The following is a 17,028-nucleotide window of genomic DNA, read 5'->3' on the forward strand; positions in this document are numbered from 1 at the left end:
AGTGAGGTGGACTGTGAAGTGGCTGAAGGAGAGAAGCCAGAGAGTCGTGGTCAGTGGTACAGAGTCTAGCTGGAGACCTGTATCTAGTGGAGTGCCTCAAGGGTCAGTACGGGGACCAGTATTGTTCAATATATTCATCAATGACTTGGATGAGGGAATCGAGTGTACTATCAGCAATTTTGCTGATGACACCAAACTGGGAGGAGCAGCTGACACACCAGAAGGCTGTGCTGCCATCCAGTGGGAGTTGGGCAGGGAAAAATTTAGTGAAATATAACAAGGGCAAGTGTAGAGTCTTGCATCTGGGTAGGAACAACCCCAGGTTCCAGTATAGATTGGGGAATGACCTATTAGAGAGCAGTGTAGGGGAAAGGGGCCTGGGGGTTCTGGTGGACAGCAGGATGACCATGAGCCAGCACTGTGCCCTTGTGGCCAAGGCAGCCAATGGCATCCTGGGGTGTATTAGAAGGGGTGTGGTTAGTAGGTCAAGAGAGGTTCTCCTTCCCCTCTACTCTGCCCTGGTGAGACCTCATCTGGAATATTGTGTCCAGTTCTGGGCCCCTCAGTTCAAGAAGGACAAGGAACTGCTGGAGAGAGTCCAGCGCGGGGCCACAAAGATGATTAAGGGAGTGGAGCATCTCCCTTATGAGGAAAGGCTGAGGGAGCTGGGTTTCTTTAGCTTGGAGGAGAGGAGACTGAGGGGTGACCTAATCAATGTTTATAAATATATAAAGGGTGAGTGTCACGAGGATGGAGCCAGGCTCTTCTCGGTGACAACCAACAGTAAGACAAGGGGTAATGGGTACAAACTGAAACACAAGAGGTTCCACTTAAATTTGAGAAGAAACTTCTTCTCAGTGAGGGTAACAAAACACTGCAACAGACTGCCCAGGGAGGTTGTGGAGTCTCCTTCTCTGGAGACATTCAAAACCCACCTGGACACATTCCTGTGTAACCTCATCTAGGTGTTCCTGCTCTGGCGGGGGGATTGGACTAGATGATCTTTTGAGGTCCCTTCCAATCCCTAGCATTCTGTGATTCTGTGATTCTGACTAGTCTCCTTCACTACTATTCTGTTTAATAAAATTATTTTAATCTATTGTTCAAATTTAATCCTGGATGGATTTTCTATTCCCCCATAAAGCTAGTGCTGATGGGAAGTGTCAGGTTGTGAGCAGACAGAACCCTTTGTCCATGATATAAATCCAGCCAAGAGAGTAGCATTTGGCAGCCATTGCCATTCAAAAACTAATGGACTTTGTATCAGATCTTTTTTCCTTAGCTGGTCTTAGCTATCCTCTTTCCTTAGCTGACAGTCTCAACCAGGATGCTAGTTAATGCTTTTAGGGGCATAAGCACCTTTGCAGTAGACGATATTCTACAAGTGCTAACTCATTTTACACAAGCCACTTAACTGCCACCTTAGAGTAATGACTTTCTATCACTACGAACCTGGACTTAATTCAATTCTTTTACTATTTATCTTCACAGTAATAAATAAATTTGTCTTGTCAGTACAGTTTGTTTACTTAGGCCCTTCTGAAAAAGCACCTTCTAAAAGTCAGTTATACATGGCAGGAAAAACAACAGTAAAAGAAGAGCTGTGTTAGAGAAAATATTTTAGTTTTATAACCACCTTAATTCCTCAGTTAAGATAGCATTTATCAAGAAACTTCAGGATAAAGTCTTTATATTTTGAAAAACTTTTTCCACTTAAAATTCATACCATGAGCAATAGCATGTGGGACTCTACCTGGTAAAAGCTAAAGGCAATTGTTTCCTTTTGAAGAGAAAAGCAAGACAAAAATATTCATTTATCTGAACCCTTGGGGGCATCTTGAGTTTTTCTGTATTCTCCCATTACTATTTGTGAGATTAGATCTGAGTGTGTCTCAAGTTTTTTTATCTATGCTCCTGGCAAGTGAGCTATGCCTCTAAGGAACATCCTTTGTTAGGAACAGTGCATTCTGGCAGTATAGAGCCTGTCCTCTGTATTGCCATTTATAAAATCTAGTATGTATTCTTCTTTGACTCTCAGACAATTTTGCTTCATCAGGGTCTGTCCATGAATCAGCTTCTTATGCCATTGTTATTTCCCAAAGTTTAACTCTGCAGATATGGTCATTTCCAGTACAGGTGGAAACAAAGGGTGAGAAAATTCAATTGTACTCATGCCCTTTGCACACCAACAGGATCTGAGGAAGGATGAATCATTTGTGCAGGTTCCACAGGACTTGTGAGTTACACTGCACAGGTTCCTTGCATATTGCCAAATGGATCAATCACAATTTTTTCAGTGCTCCAGGACAGTGAAAATATTTTCTTATATGCTTTCAATGTCATTAAAATGGTTCATTCTCATGCTATTACAAGCTTTCAGAAAGCATAAAAACTTCTGGTATGTGTTTTTAATCAGAAGATTCCATTTTAACCATCTTTGCCCACTTTTTTTTTTTTTTTTTCCAAAAAACATTTTAACTGATTAATGAAACTGCATTAAATACAGTATCTTAATCATGCTGTGGGGTATTAAATCAGACATCCTCAAACACAACTAAAATACTTAGATTGCTTGCATTTTAAAAATCAGCATATGTAATAACGTCACTCCTGGTTACTCCTGTTTTTCCCTCTTAACCCCCCTGGCCCCTGAAAAGCACTAGAAACCTAGAAAACAACTGAAGTTAACTATGTCATTGCTCTCTCATGTACTTGAACTGTGGCTCTGTATAAGACAGCAGAAAAAAACACATTTCAGAGCTGTCAAATCTACCAGCATATCACAATAATCCCTATATTATTATTATTTCAATGCGTGGCAGAATATAAAAAGAATGCTAGCACAAACTATGTATTTCAGTAGCAGGAAATGAGGGCAACTGCTAATAGAATTACACATTGAAAGACATTAATAAAGTTACATACAACGCATACTTAAATTTATTTCCCAAATATTCTGTTAAAGAAAACAAAAAAGTTTCTATTCTCCACCTAGAGAATAGAAGTTTCTGTTATTACCTGACACCACAGATCTCCTTGTGTTTCTTCATAATAAAAGTTTGCAATGTCAAATTCCACTGATAGATGTTATTTTAACATCTCACAGTAATATAAATGTCATTGCACTGCCCCAAAAACAGACACAGATTCTCCTCTTCAAAGACCATATGAATTAATTATGAGCAAAATAACCCTACACAAGAAAACAATCTACGGTGCAGCTGAAACAGTTTAAAGATAGGAGAACAGTAAGACATGAGTACCACATGCTCTTTAGTTTCCTGAGACTTAATTTAAAAAGCCAATTTCCAAGATTTTCTCCATGGACTCTACTGGTCATTATGGCTTTGTTACAATCCCAGAAAAAGACAGAAACATCCTTGGATCAAGAAAATAAATCTGCCTTAAAACCGCTGGAATAAAACCCGCTTTGGTGTAAGCTTGTCCTATGGCTTGTTTACATGAAATTTTAGATATGATACACTTTGATTTTACTTCCCTTGTTGATGAAATAATGCAGATTGCTTAGTAAAAGAACAAGTACCCCTGGAAGGCTCTTTAGGGTTGATTTGTTCCTTAGATATAGGAAAAACAAGTTAAGACAAGCAAGCTGGGAAAGCTGGTATGGGCATGTTTTTTTGGTTGCAAGAGAGCATGCAACTATCAAAATAAATTAACTCCATCGATACTGTTCTTCCTTCAGTGTCTTTATGTTTTACTTCTTCTATCTTCTAAACAGAAATTTACACTCATGTTTTAATTCCAACTATTTTATATGGTAGAAAGAAGCACAGATTTGAAAGATGTATTAAAAAAATATATTTTTAAAAATTATTATTTACTGAGATGTGTGTTTGTCCTTTCCATAATTCTTAAAAGTGATATGAGAATGGACAACTCTTTTAACATGAATGGATCAATCATTGATCTGAATTTATTTCTAATATCACGTTCCAACTTAACTGTGATATAAGGTTTAAAATTAGTATTATCAGAATTTAGTACTACAGTCTAAAGTAAAAAAAAAAGAGAAACAAAAAACTATCTTATAAAAGGCAGATTACTAAAATACATTTTCTCACATAATAAATGTTGACTTTGATTTTGCTTTTGTCTTTACATAAAAATTATGTTGGAGATTAAAATCTTTTTGTTGGTGGTGGTGGAGGTTTTGTTGTTATTGTTGTTTTTTGCTCAAAACAAGTCAATTTCCTCTGGAATTTTATTTTCAATTACTGTACTAATAAATTGCTTAATTTCTTAAAAAAACTAGTATTTGTCTTGTTCTAGCATATGCCATGATTATTTTTCTAGATATTCAATCATTTGACATTCACATTGAATGGTATGTTGCTGCTGAGGAAAAAAAAAAAGAAAAAAAGCATATATAGGTGATACCATAGTAAAATTCAGAAATACTTAAATGCCTGAATTTATATTACGCTGGCATTAAAATCTCTAATCGTGAAATAAATTGTTGCTTTTCTCTGAGAAGCAATTACCGCCTATAAAATAGAATTTTCAGAACTCTAGATGTCGTATTATACTGGGGCTTCTAATTCCTTTTAATACCTTTCTGTAGATTTAGGTATACTAACCTGACATTAATATTTCCTAAAATACATAAGAAATGCACACACTTCCTTTCAGTCTTTTGTTTTTCAGAATTTATTTATTTCTGTTTCCCTGTATAAATTACTTGCTGTTCTCAGGAAATGAAATAAAACACGAAGGAAGTACTTCCAGAGACAACAGCAAAAATCATGATAGGTAAAAGCAAAACATTCTCATTAGAAAATTCATAGCTACTGGTCTCTACTAGGCTAGCAAGTTTATTTTTCCTTTGTCCAATCCAAGACTAATGGAACACACTATCACTTAAAACCCCTCATTAGGAAAAAGAGATATTAATAGGTGTACACCCTCTAATGGAAACTGGACAAATTTGTGTATAGAAATCCATAAAGGTTATTAAATCACTTGTATGTGGCTCAAGGAATCTGAGTCACAAACTGTCAAGATATAGGAGAATATTTGAAGGATGAATCAATTTATCTGCGCTGCCATATTTTTCCCTGAGCATCCTATTTTGGTCACCAGATGATCTTTGATCTGACCCTATACATTGGCTGAGTTTCCCATATACAGGATTCATTAATAGCTCCGTGGAAGACTGCCACACAGGAATACTGCCAGGACCATGAACCTTTCTAGATCATGATTAGACGGAAGAATTAAGTTATGTAGCAACTAGATAAGTAGACTTACTGTCTGAATTCACATATCAGCAGTTAAAAGAAAAATATTACCTTCAGGAAACTTTTTTGAGTTGTTTAGATAAGCTATAGGCTGAAAAAAATGAAAAATTGCAATTTTGGATGTAAAAAGAAATGCAAGATTGAGTCTTTTTATCTTTTTTATGTTTTTCTATGTTTTGTCACAGTGAACCTTACATTTTAGAAATCTATTACAAATTACATAATTTAAAAAGAAACAAAAGACAACACTGTAAGAAGTGATTTGACTTAGATGTGAAAATGCAACAACTTATGAAACTAGTTAAGATATCAATAACTCAGGATAATATCTACTTGTTCTGTATACACTTACTCCACTTTTACCCAAAGTTTTAATATAACAAGATTATTTTATGACATAGATGGGCACATTCCAGTTTATTACATTTGAGATTTGAATTTGTTTGCAGATTTTTAAAAACAGATTTTTGTGAGTGTTATGATGTGGTCAATTAGACATGCTCTTGTCCCTTCAGTGCAAGTACACCCTTTTTGAAAGTACAATCAGATTTTTGTTCTGAATCAATAATTCACACTTGAAATTTTTAAAAATGGACTCAAGGAAAAGATATAGTTTCTTCTCTTAATTTCATCAGTCTTTTTTTGCATATAGGCAGAACTCCCTCAGCTTTTAAAACATCAAACCCAAAGCATAGAACTTGTATTAGAAAGACAAAAGTACTAAGATAATCTATTTTATAATGGTAGTATACAACAAAATATTGACATTTGATGCAATAGATATTATTAATAAAGAAATTGAACAGTAGTTGGGAATCAGCAATAGAGAACAAAATGTATTTTTCACTGAAATGGAGAAGAAATACCCCTGTAAAGGACTACTTTTGGATCTTCATTATAGTTGAAGATTCGAAGGGACAGAAAGATCTAATGTCCAAAAAACTGAAGAAACTGTCATTAAATACAAGTAGAGAACTGGGGAAATAGAGCATGCTGAAAGGGCTCCTCTGAACTGCGGAAAATTAAATTGCCGTTTCACTATCTGCATTAGATTTTTTCCAGGAAAGTGGCTGCCGTGGATGCAAAGGTTGCTAAATATTCCATTCATAAACCAGATGTCTCTTTTTCCTTGAGTCTGTACATTTTGGAATGCATTTTGTCCTCTGTCTGCATTCAGGAATCCAACAGTATCAAAGGGTGTTCTGCAGTCTGCATCAGTGGGAGGCAGCCTGAGCTAGCAGCTGGCATGGGGGACTTGGACAAAAGCCTCACTCCACTAAGTCAATAGCAAACCCCTCAACAACTCGACTGCAAACTGTAAGTTGGTGTACAAATCATTACTTTTTGAGAGGTGGGCAGTATTTGGATCAATTACCAGACGAAAGATCAATTCATAGCATTGGATATACTACTTCACTTTTCGATGATTTAGTTTTCCACTTTTTTTTTTTTAGTATGTTCTTTCATATCCACCTCAGTGAATTGATTTGAAATTCATAGATGAGGCAGGTTACGTAAGTGCAACTGTCTAGATCTCATGAGTATTTGCAGTAAGGACTGACTCACCAAGATGTGTGCATGTGTGCACACCCACATGCACGTAAAAGCCTCTCCCTCACTGCTTCGGCCTAACAGATATAACTGCAGGAATGATTCTTTAAGAATCCAAAGGCTTTCTCCATTTTCAAATTATTGATTAAAAGCTGATGGAGTGTAAATATGGACTTCCTTCTTTAAAGGTAATAAAAGAAAACTGTTCTAGTAAAAGGTAGTTCAAGTTGCCTGATCTCAATATACTGCTTTTATGGGTGATGAACAATTATAGCTGTATGTATTTTATTTTTTAAGAGCAGGATACTAAAATCAGGAGTGGAGGAAGCAATCTTGTAATATACCCTAAGAAAAAGAGCCATGTGCTGTTCTTCACTATGAAGCACAAAGGGAATTAGAGCACATACAATGGGAAAGCAACAGAGGATAGCAAGAGAAATAACAATGGTATTCAGAAAAGCAGAAAAAAAGCTGAATAATTTTTTAAGCTTTGCTATCAATGTGTAGGGGTGGATTTCCAATACCAAAATATGCATTCTTTCTTTGATTCCAGCAGATCAAGCATATGTTCTCTGAGCTGCCAAAATCCTGATCAAGATGAGAACAATTCACAGCAATATTCAGGTATATTTCATTAATAGATAGCATGCAGAAGTTGTTGGTATTTCTCTGGACAGTTTTGGAAAATAAAAAGGTAAAGAGAGAGGACATAAACAATATACTGTTCTGGTGACTTCAGAGAGAGTTATTTCTGCTCACAGTAGGCCTTTACTTTGCATTATGCATTTGAAGTACAATGTGAACGCTGAATAGTAGATAAGATAGAACAAGCCTTAGTGCATTGTTCATCCTTCTGCAGTATGTTATTAGCCTAATAAAGTAAAAATATGTATCAGCATTAGGAATTTGTAACACAATCAAAGTACAATTCCCTCATTTCTATTGTAAGGATACATAAATAACACTTCAAAAAGCAAATAACTCTTAAAGAAAAAATACCATCTAGTTTTGTAACTTAAAGCATTACTGTGTATAGAAGTTAGCAAACCACATATTCCTCTGCTGAAAGAACTCACAAACATATGGGGTAAGGTCATCTAAAGGCACGTGGAAAAATACTAAAAAGGAAAAAATCCAAGGAGGAAAACAGTCAATGTTCTTCCCAGCCAGGTTCAGTTGTCTCACATAAGACTACACTAGTATCACAGGGATCCCTGCACAGTGTGTCTTTTGTCTCAGAAACTGGTTTTATTTTCCTCTTATAATATGCCTTTTTACATATCTTATCAGAATGCTCCATTATTAAAATAAACCCGGATCAAAACATAATCCATCAGTGAATATGTATGTGCTCCAGAACCTTATCCATATATGTTGCTAGGTTTAGAGAATTCTGAGTTCATTGTGTGCCTAATTGTAGGTTAGGATTTATCGGCAGCAAGTATAAGAATTCTTATATATACGCATTATATAGTAATTTGTGCAGCACTTTCTGGTATTTTCGGTTCATGCATGCAGGGGAACATTTAAGAAAAAGTGGATGCAGCAGCATTGTAAGGAGAAACAAACGAAAAAAGGAACTATAAGCATGTAATCATGACATTGAAAACCTTTACTGACTAAACCTCTCAGATGGACTACTTACGTTAACATTTTCAGGACACAGTTTTAAAAACAAAATTATTCACATGCAATTTTAGGACCTGAATTCAAGAGAACAGAACATCTGAAAATAATGGGAACTGCAAAAGTACAGTAATTCTGTGGAATAAGTCAATGAATGACTGGTTTGCAATGTTTACAACAAGGACATTTAAGTCTTCGAGAACATTAACCTGTGTTATTTGCACTGCAAAGGGAAATGGATTCTGTAAACTAATGGACTCTTTTTTCATTTTATTAACACTTTGGTCCAGAGAACAGATTAATATTCCATCTTAGAATTAAAAAGTGAGATAATGCTCTTATAGATGAAATTAATTACATGTATTAATTGTCAAAATTCATTTCACGTTTTCAAATCATCATCTCACATACCATGAACCCTGTCCCTAGACTCACAGTGGAACTTTGACACTCATGGTCTAAATCTGAAATTGTCATTGGGAGCACAGCATATTACCAGACTATATGAACTGAAATAATGCATTTTTCTTCCTTGCCTTTTAGTTCTTCGTGTGTCAGCCAGAGTGTAATTTAACTACTAATTTATTTGTAGAAATCAAGTAACTGAATCACAAATATCCTGAGCTCCTTTTCAAGCTCTGCCTCTTACCTCCATTTTCCCCTGTTAAAATGGAAGATGTAAACAATTCTCTTATCTTCCTTCTTTCACAGATTTGACTGCTCTTCTTCAACCCTTACATTTTGATACTGAAACATTGCCTAACCTAAAATACGTGGGTGCAGACCAAATATAGGTTCATGTACGAATACCTGAGCTAGCTTTAATGCAGGTATCTCAGATGTTGGAAACAGTCTGCCTATGACTGCATGGAAACAAATCTCCAGGGAAGAACACATGAGCCAAAATGTACAGTGCTGCTGTTTCACCACTATAGGTATTCTAGCTAAATTAAAACAATAAAACTTATTAGGCCACTATACATATAAATAAATAGTAAGTATAGAGAAATCTGAAAAAAATTGAACATAATGAGATATTTCTAAGAAGGCTACAACAAAAATGAGAGAAAGCTGACAGAACTAGGAGAATGGACATGAAACAGAACAACAAAAGGTCTGCTAAGACATCATATGTGCAATTAATAACATAGGATATAATATGAAAAGGCTGTATTGTCCATTCCTCAAATGGTTAAAGTACACCTCCAGCTATCCCTACCTACATTGGTAGAAACAGAAGTTCATGGAAAGAAAAAAATAACAGGCACCTGATGATCAAAGACTGAAAAAACTAGGAATATATAGTTCAGAGGAAAGATAAATTATAAGAAAACATAACAATCCACAATATTTTAAAAGTAACATGGAATAATTCCATGTTCTTTCTCGTAATGATAAAAGGAACAGTCACTGAAACTGTTAAATAAAAGAAAAACAAAATGTAGTCTTCAGAGGAATTTTCCGTTGAAATATATCCTTCAGGCCAGTAACTTGAAGAGGGTTAAAGATTTGTGATAAATTAGGTTCTTTATTATTGCTATTACTATTATTTAGAAAATTACAATTTAGAGCACATGCTGACTATTAACTCTTTGGAGGATAGGTAATTCTGGAAGTATCTGCCGCAGGAACTTTTTTTTTTTTTAACTTTCTTCTGAGATATATGTCATTAGACATCATAAAAAACAGAAGGCTATGACTAAAAGATCAGGAAACTCATTTACCATGGTAATGTCTTCACCCTTGATATACAAATACAAACGTAATAAAAATGTTCTTGAGAAAATTATTGTGCAATTTACATTAAGACAGTACCATTCTAACTGCAAAATTAGAGAAAGCTGCACATATGAGCAGAATTTCCTTGTAAGGAAAGCTCCAAGGGCAGGGGATAAATTAACTCAGAAGTTACTTCTGGTTCTGCAGATTTTACTAATTAAAAAGATCTTTGCATACTGAATTTTCACAGTCAATCTGCTAACATTTCTTTTTTCTTCCCCCCACCCCTTTTTTTTTTTTTTTTTTTTCTCCTGCATCTGACACCACAGCTAATCATCAGAACAAAACTTCAACCTACATCTGACAGTCATGTAGGCTGGTAGGTAATGTACAGCATATTATAAGAAAACCATCCCCCTTACCCTTTTTTTTATTTCCAGCATTTTATCCTTGCCTGAGAAAAAAGGAGGGAGACCTCTTAACAGCAAACAGAAAGTTAAATTTCCTATTTACTTTGACTGTGAACTCAACCTTCTTACATTTGCTTTAGATGTAAAAATTACTTGCTTTCCCTAGTCATCTTAGTTTGCAAAAAAAAAGTACCAAATATATCAGAGGGTTTAGCGTACTGTGCTGAAAATTATCATTTCAAACTTTAAAATGAAAGGAAATCCAAAGCAATTAGTTATAACTGCATTGTTTCACACCAAGTAAAATTAAAAGGTAAATATTTGAAATAATAACAATTAATAACTAAGATAGCTTCCAAAGTTCTGTTTCCATGGAAAATCTGCATGAAAATCCAGTATAAATTCTGATTAAAACTTAACCAAGCTAAACACTGCAGAAAACCTAAATTCCAATTAAATGTGACAAATGAACACTTGACAGATTTCGATTCCAATTCTATTTCTGTCAGAATGATCCATTAATATTGCAGATTACATTATTAGAATTTGAACAATACAATTGTGCTTGAAATAGTTAAAATACAAGTGGACTTCAGAATCAGACCACAGAAAACTCTCACTCAAATGTCAGATATTGCTTATATGAAGGAACAAAAGTACATTCCATACTGTTCTGTCGTTATTTATAGATTAATGTTAACAAAAATTTCTGGAGGCAGATGACATGTCACTGTTGAAATCTTGTTTTTAAAATGTGACAGCAAAATCCAAAAGTCTGTAGAATATAATTTTCATCACAATGTCACCCACCTTTCAAAGGTCTCAGTTCAAGGGTTTTTAAAGGAGAAGGAACTCCTGGTTACTATATGCAAGTCCTGCCATGCAATTATTTTCTTCATGATAATTTTGTTTTCATTCACTTATTCACAGAAGAATATATTTGTCCAGCTCTATGTTTCTATCTATTCTAGCTATACAATACTATTTTTAAAATTGAATCCAACAGATTCATCCTACCAAATATAATTTATCATCTTTCAAAAAATCAAAATAATGTCTAAAATACTTCAATTATTAGAATGCAATACCAGTTTTTGCATCCGCACAAAAACTTAAATAAACTGGTTTGCTTTAATTTTTGGCACTGCCCAAGCACTCTTCATTTTCAATTACACTTCAGTAAGTGTGATGATTTTCACTGGATAATGAATATATTAAAAATCATCTTCAAATGTGGCTCTACAGTTTTCCCAATATGGTTCAGGCATACTCCGTGTTAGCATGCTTTCTGAACTCAGAATTTAATGTTTAGCACTCTACTACACTGCTATATGTCCAGGGGAATGAGAAAATTGTTCAGTTTCATTATCTCAACCATAAAATCTCACTACAAAACAAACAATAAAATAACCATCCCAATTTAGGTGCGAAGTCTATAAATCTTTTTCTGACATCTTTCTAGTAATACTAGTATCACTTTCTCCCCTACCACACACTCAGAAAAATGAAATGTAAAGACATATATTCATATAAACAACCAAGGAGAATATAGCGACACACACTTATACATATACATTACCTAAGATACCTTCTTTTCAGATGGATAATACCATCTTCCTTTTCGGTCAATTAGTCATTTGCTCTTGGTATATATATTATAGGCTTCTGTAAACTGCTGTAGCCATTCTTCAGTCATACATACTAGATTTGGCAACATCTTACCATGGAAAATAATAAAATTTTATTGGGTCAACATGCCTATCTCAGCAAAGACAAAAACCCAAGAACAATCATTCCATGCTGTAAGGTCTGAAAAACTAAAGCATGCACTTAGTCAAACTAATTCTTTCATTCTCTAACAGAAAAAACAACACTCTTCTTGTATATACCCACCAATTCAAGTTGGATTAGCAAACTCGTTATTTAATTGCTATCAAAAATCTGTACACTTTGACATACAATAATTTATTTTACTGTTTGTGGGCAAACGAAAAGGCAAGGAAGTCAGAGTCTGACTTCATAAAATTTTAGATGAAGGCCAATAAGTGGAGAACAGGAAAACCTTCAGGTTTTATGAAATTCATTTCAAACTGATTTTTTTAAAAAAAATTCTAAATAGTTTTAGATGGAAAGGAAAACAAAAGCTGAGATTTAAATTCACTTTTTTTTTTTTTGTAATAGCTGGAGAATTACTATAGAATAAATAAAGATTCAGCATTTTTCTCTTCTGCATAAATAGACCTTGAAGTTAAATTAGATGTTCTAAAAGTATTGTACAAAATAAAGTGTGAAGAAAAGGAAAGTAATGTTCTTTTCTAAATAATGACGAATGGACATGACACTCAGTGTTGTTTTGAAAACAGTCTACATAATGTTTTTGTGGAAAAGGAAATTTGCTAGAGTGGGGTTTTTTAAATCCTACTTTCTTTTGGTGATGCTGTACACGTTACTTTCTGGGAAAATTCCTAAGTAGTTGTTGAATCAAAAATGGAAGGAAAAGAGAATACGTGTCCTTTACAGACTTTTACCTGAAATGAAAAGTATGGGATTTAATTCAATTACCATCTCCCCAGACCTCTACTGGTGTTTTTTTCAATGTTTTAACTGCTTCTGCAGTATAGATTTTAAATCATGTAAAGAAAATACTGTTTTTATTATTAGCATTATGTTCCATTATTTTGTATATCTGCATTTTAAAAAACTTTAAACTTTAAAATAATTACAATTTTAGCTATTTAATATATTTATTTGAGTTTTTGGACTGACCTTTCAAAAGTCTACTTAGTATCACTTGCTAGTGAGATTATGTGTGTGAATGTCGTGTTTGCCCCTACCATTTTCCATATGCTCTGCCTCACCAACACTGCCATCCGGCGTAGTCCTTTCGTAGTTGTCCTCTGGGAGTGGAAGGGCACCCAGTCTTGGCCCTGATGAACTCTTACTGCTTGGTGTTTCTGACTCCTCCAGACCGCTGTCATAGCAACTCTGCAATGACCCTTGATGCGGGTCCTGAGGCTGACTCACAACAGAAAACGTCACTCTACGAAATGGCTGCAAGAGAAAAGATTCTGAATGTCACTGAAAAGTTCCATCTTTGAACAACTGATTCTCAAAACATGACTTAAGCAAACTTATATTTTAACATTTACCATTTAAACAATTTTGTCTAAATTAAAGCAAACAGCAAGTACAGTTCTTAAAAGACCACTGGACAGATTATCTGCAGATCTAGAACCTTCCCACAGTTTTTCATATCCTCCTTTCAAATGGATGTATAAGAAAACTGTCTTAAAATTATTTATAAATTCGGTATAGTTCCTCTTTTACTCAATAGTATTAATTCAAATGGAGTTTATATCAGACTGCATAAAGGTACTTGGCAGTGTGTGTATTTGTGTGTGTGTATGTGTAAGACTGTGTGGGTAGGTATAAATGCTCACCTGTAAACTATATTGTGGGTATTAACAACATAACATAACATCCATAAGTCTTTTTATAAAAACACTTCCTGTGGTTTTGAAAGCTACTTGACATAACAAAGGAGGGGAAAAAAAAAAAAAAAAAAAGAAGGGGAAAAAAAAAGGGTTCAGTCTCTTAGCTCCTTTGCCATAAAATTCAGTGCCTGGAGACAGGGTGTGCTGCCAGCTGACTTAATAAAGCCTTTAAACTACTGTGAGCACAGCTGACACCACATGTTTCCACTGGGACTGTACAAACATAGATTGTTAGAGATTTGTATTCATTCAAAATGACAGATATTACTGTTGCTGGGGAAGCCTACATGCTGAACTCTGGCATCAGTGAGCATCCCAGGAAGTGGGAGAGTCAATCCTTCACATTTCAGAAGACACTGAGGGCAGGTGGGATTTTCAGGAAGAAGCTAGGGGATTCTCCAACAATTAGAACTACACTCAAGCGGTAATGATACATTCCAAATAATTTAATGATATATATGAAATAACCTAATGTTTGCAAGGCTAGAAAACCACAGAGAAATATCTGATGTTCTAAAAAGCACCTATAAACTACACACCAATAGATTCATTTTATAAGACACAATGCAGACTTCCCCATATTTAAAATGTGAGGTCTGAGAATGCTGTCCATCTTTGGATTCAGGTGTGTTTCAAGCCCCATATTAGAATGAGACACAAGCACACATCACTCCCATTGGCACCTCTGGTCACTATAGGGTGGAAACATTTACGCAGGACAGAAGGGAGGAAATGGCAACCACAACCACTTACACAATCCCTGAAGAACAGAAGTCCACATTAGGTTTACAAGGGATGGATGGAGGTTCAGTTATAAATTTTACTTTTTTTTTTTTTGAGGATAGAAGGTTTTGAAGATATAGAGATATTCAATGCTGATGATAAATAGTTGGGACTACAAATATAACACTAAGTCTTCCTGGTACAAGTAGATCAAAATTTTATAAATGTGGCTGTGTCTAGAAATATGAAAGAAATTCTAAGGGAAGAGTCATAGTATTCTCATCGTGATTTTTGGACCTCTTAAAGCTTCCTTCTATTCTTCAGCTGCAAAGTGGTTTTATACCAATTTAATTTAGAGCTTTGTTTCATATCAAATGCAAGGAGAACAGAGGAGCAAAACAATGGAATGGAGAGCACAAATAATGCACATTAAAAGAGCACGTTAAAAATGGTTTCAAGTTGCTGCTCCTTTTGCTAACGTGGAAATAGTAGAAAGCATAGAGGAGCATTAGAAGTGCTAAGACCCTATATCTACAACATACAATCTGAATATCTTTTCCCCACAGATGCTGAGTACGATCTTTCTCTTGCAGGAGTATTCAGAAGGAATCCCTTTGTTGAACTGCACAGAAATTCTTAAAGCTCTCCTGCTGGTTCTGAATCATGCAGGAAGGATAAAGCCTGTTTGCAGTAGTCTGTCCTGCAAATCATCTGCATCATTTGTACTGTTATTTCATATTTCAACAATAGCTTGTGCATTGTGTTATTGGTAATTTGCACACGCGTTCACTGCCTCAGAGAAATAACAAAATAAATGTAAAGAAAGGTAAAGTGTCTTTATCTAAGCTATGGTTTTAGATGTAAGCAACCAATTTTATTTTGTCTCTTTTTTTTTAACTTATGGAAGCAGTGATTTCCCTTCATGTGTTTTCCAGAGATGGTCTTCTAAGTATATAGAAAGATGGCAAAGACAGTATTTCACACCTTGTAAACAGGCTCTGTTGTTTCTTTCCAATATGACTATTCTCAGATCACTTAAGACTACTTGCAAGTAGAAGTTAAGGTTTCAGCAGTCTAGTACAGATTATGACTGAGGCTAAAAATCCCTACAAATATCATTTTTTACCCTCTAAACTAAAATAACTTCGATGTGCCTTTACTAAGTTATTGATGATAAGTTTTTAAACAGATCTAAGTGTTCATCTTTCTTTTTTCATTAAATGCTGTACTGAGTAGGAATTATCTGGCACAAAACTAACACACAATATTCAGTTCAGTAGAGACAATTCAGCCGACTCCACAGAATATCAATGAGTGAGGTACAATTCTGACAAAATCTTTTCTAAAAGAATTATGAGCATGTTAATTGTTATTCTGCAGCATTTCTTACATCTCTACTTCCAGTATAAACACCAAATTTCTGACCTCTATTTTGCACTACTTCTGAGAACCAGATCTTCTCAGGCAAATATATTGCAAATTTTGAATGCATCACAGCTCATGGAAAAACAAAATTGCTTGTGTTTTTCTGATAAAAAGAAATAGACCTTGATCATATATGTTTGTTACCTGCATCATTAAGAAAAACTGTTTTTAATTAATTTAATGGATTTTAAGAACAAAAAAAAATTATATCCACACTGTGGTTTACTGTCTTCTTTTTGATGTCATCCTTTCTGATATGTAATACACCATATACTTTAGACACAATAATCTGGGTGAACATAGCAATAGTTATAGTAGAACTATCAGTCATAAAAGAGAATTAATTTTTATATGCTTTGAAAATTGAGGCTAGACTAATTATGGCACCTATTTTTTACACCCAAAAAACTGTGATATCTTAGGGATAAAGTTGCTGAAAACACAAAAGTATGGATTTACTATAAAATGCCTCTGAAAACAAACTATATGTGTATGCATGTTACTGTTTATGTAACTCATAGAAGTCCTTTAATTGTTAATAATGAGAATATTTAAGTTAAATGAGATTTAATCCCTATCGAAAAAGTTATTTGCACTAGAATGTCAATACATAATAAATGCTATTTATGCATCAGTTGCTATGAATGCAAAAAAACTCTCCATAAACAATAATTTTCTTCATGTACTGTAATCTTGGTTTAGATCCTAAACTGTAAAAGATCTGAGGTTTCAAAGAAAACTGATTATTAATAAGACAACAGGAGGGAAGGAAGATGGATATCGGTATAAATATTTCCATAAAGTTATTGGTAAAGTGATGGT

At 34.6% G+C, this 17,028-nt stretch overlaps 1 protein-coding gene across 1 annotated transcript in view; it reads right to left on the reverse strand.

The window, feature by feature from the left end:
- The window catches only part of PCDH7 (protocadherin 7), a 270,988-nt gene that overhangs the window by 126,565 nt on the left and 127,395 nt on the right, over window positions 1-17,028 (reverse strand). Inside the window, exon 2 of the mRNA XM_065633874.1 lies at window positions 13,399-13,615. Coding sequence (XP_065489946.1) covers window positions 13,399-13,615 — 217 coding nt within the window. The remainder of the gene's footprint in view (window positions 1-13,398; window positions 13,616-17,028) is intronic.

This window comes from Caloenas nicobarica, chromosome 4, assembly GCF_036013445.1.
Source record: "Caloenas nicobarica isolate bCalNic1 chromosome 4, bCalNic1.hap1, whole genome shotgun sequence".
In the NCBI taxonomy this organism is placed as follows: Eukaryota; Metazoa; Chordata; class Aves; order Columbiformes; family Columbidae; genus Caloenas; species Caloenas nicobarica.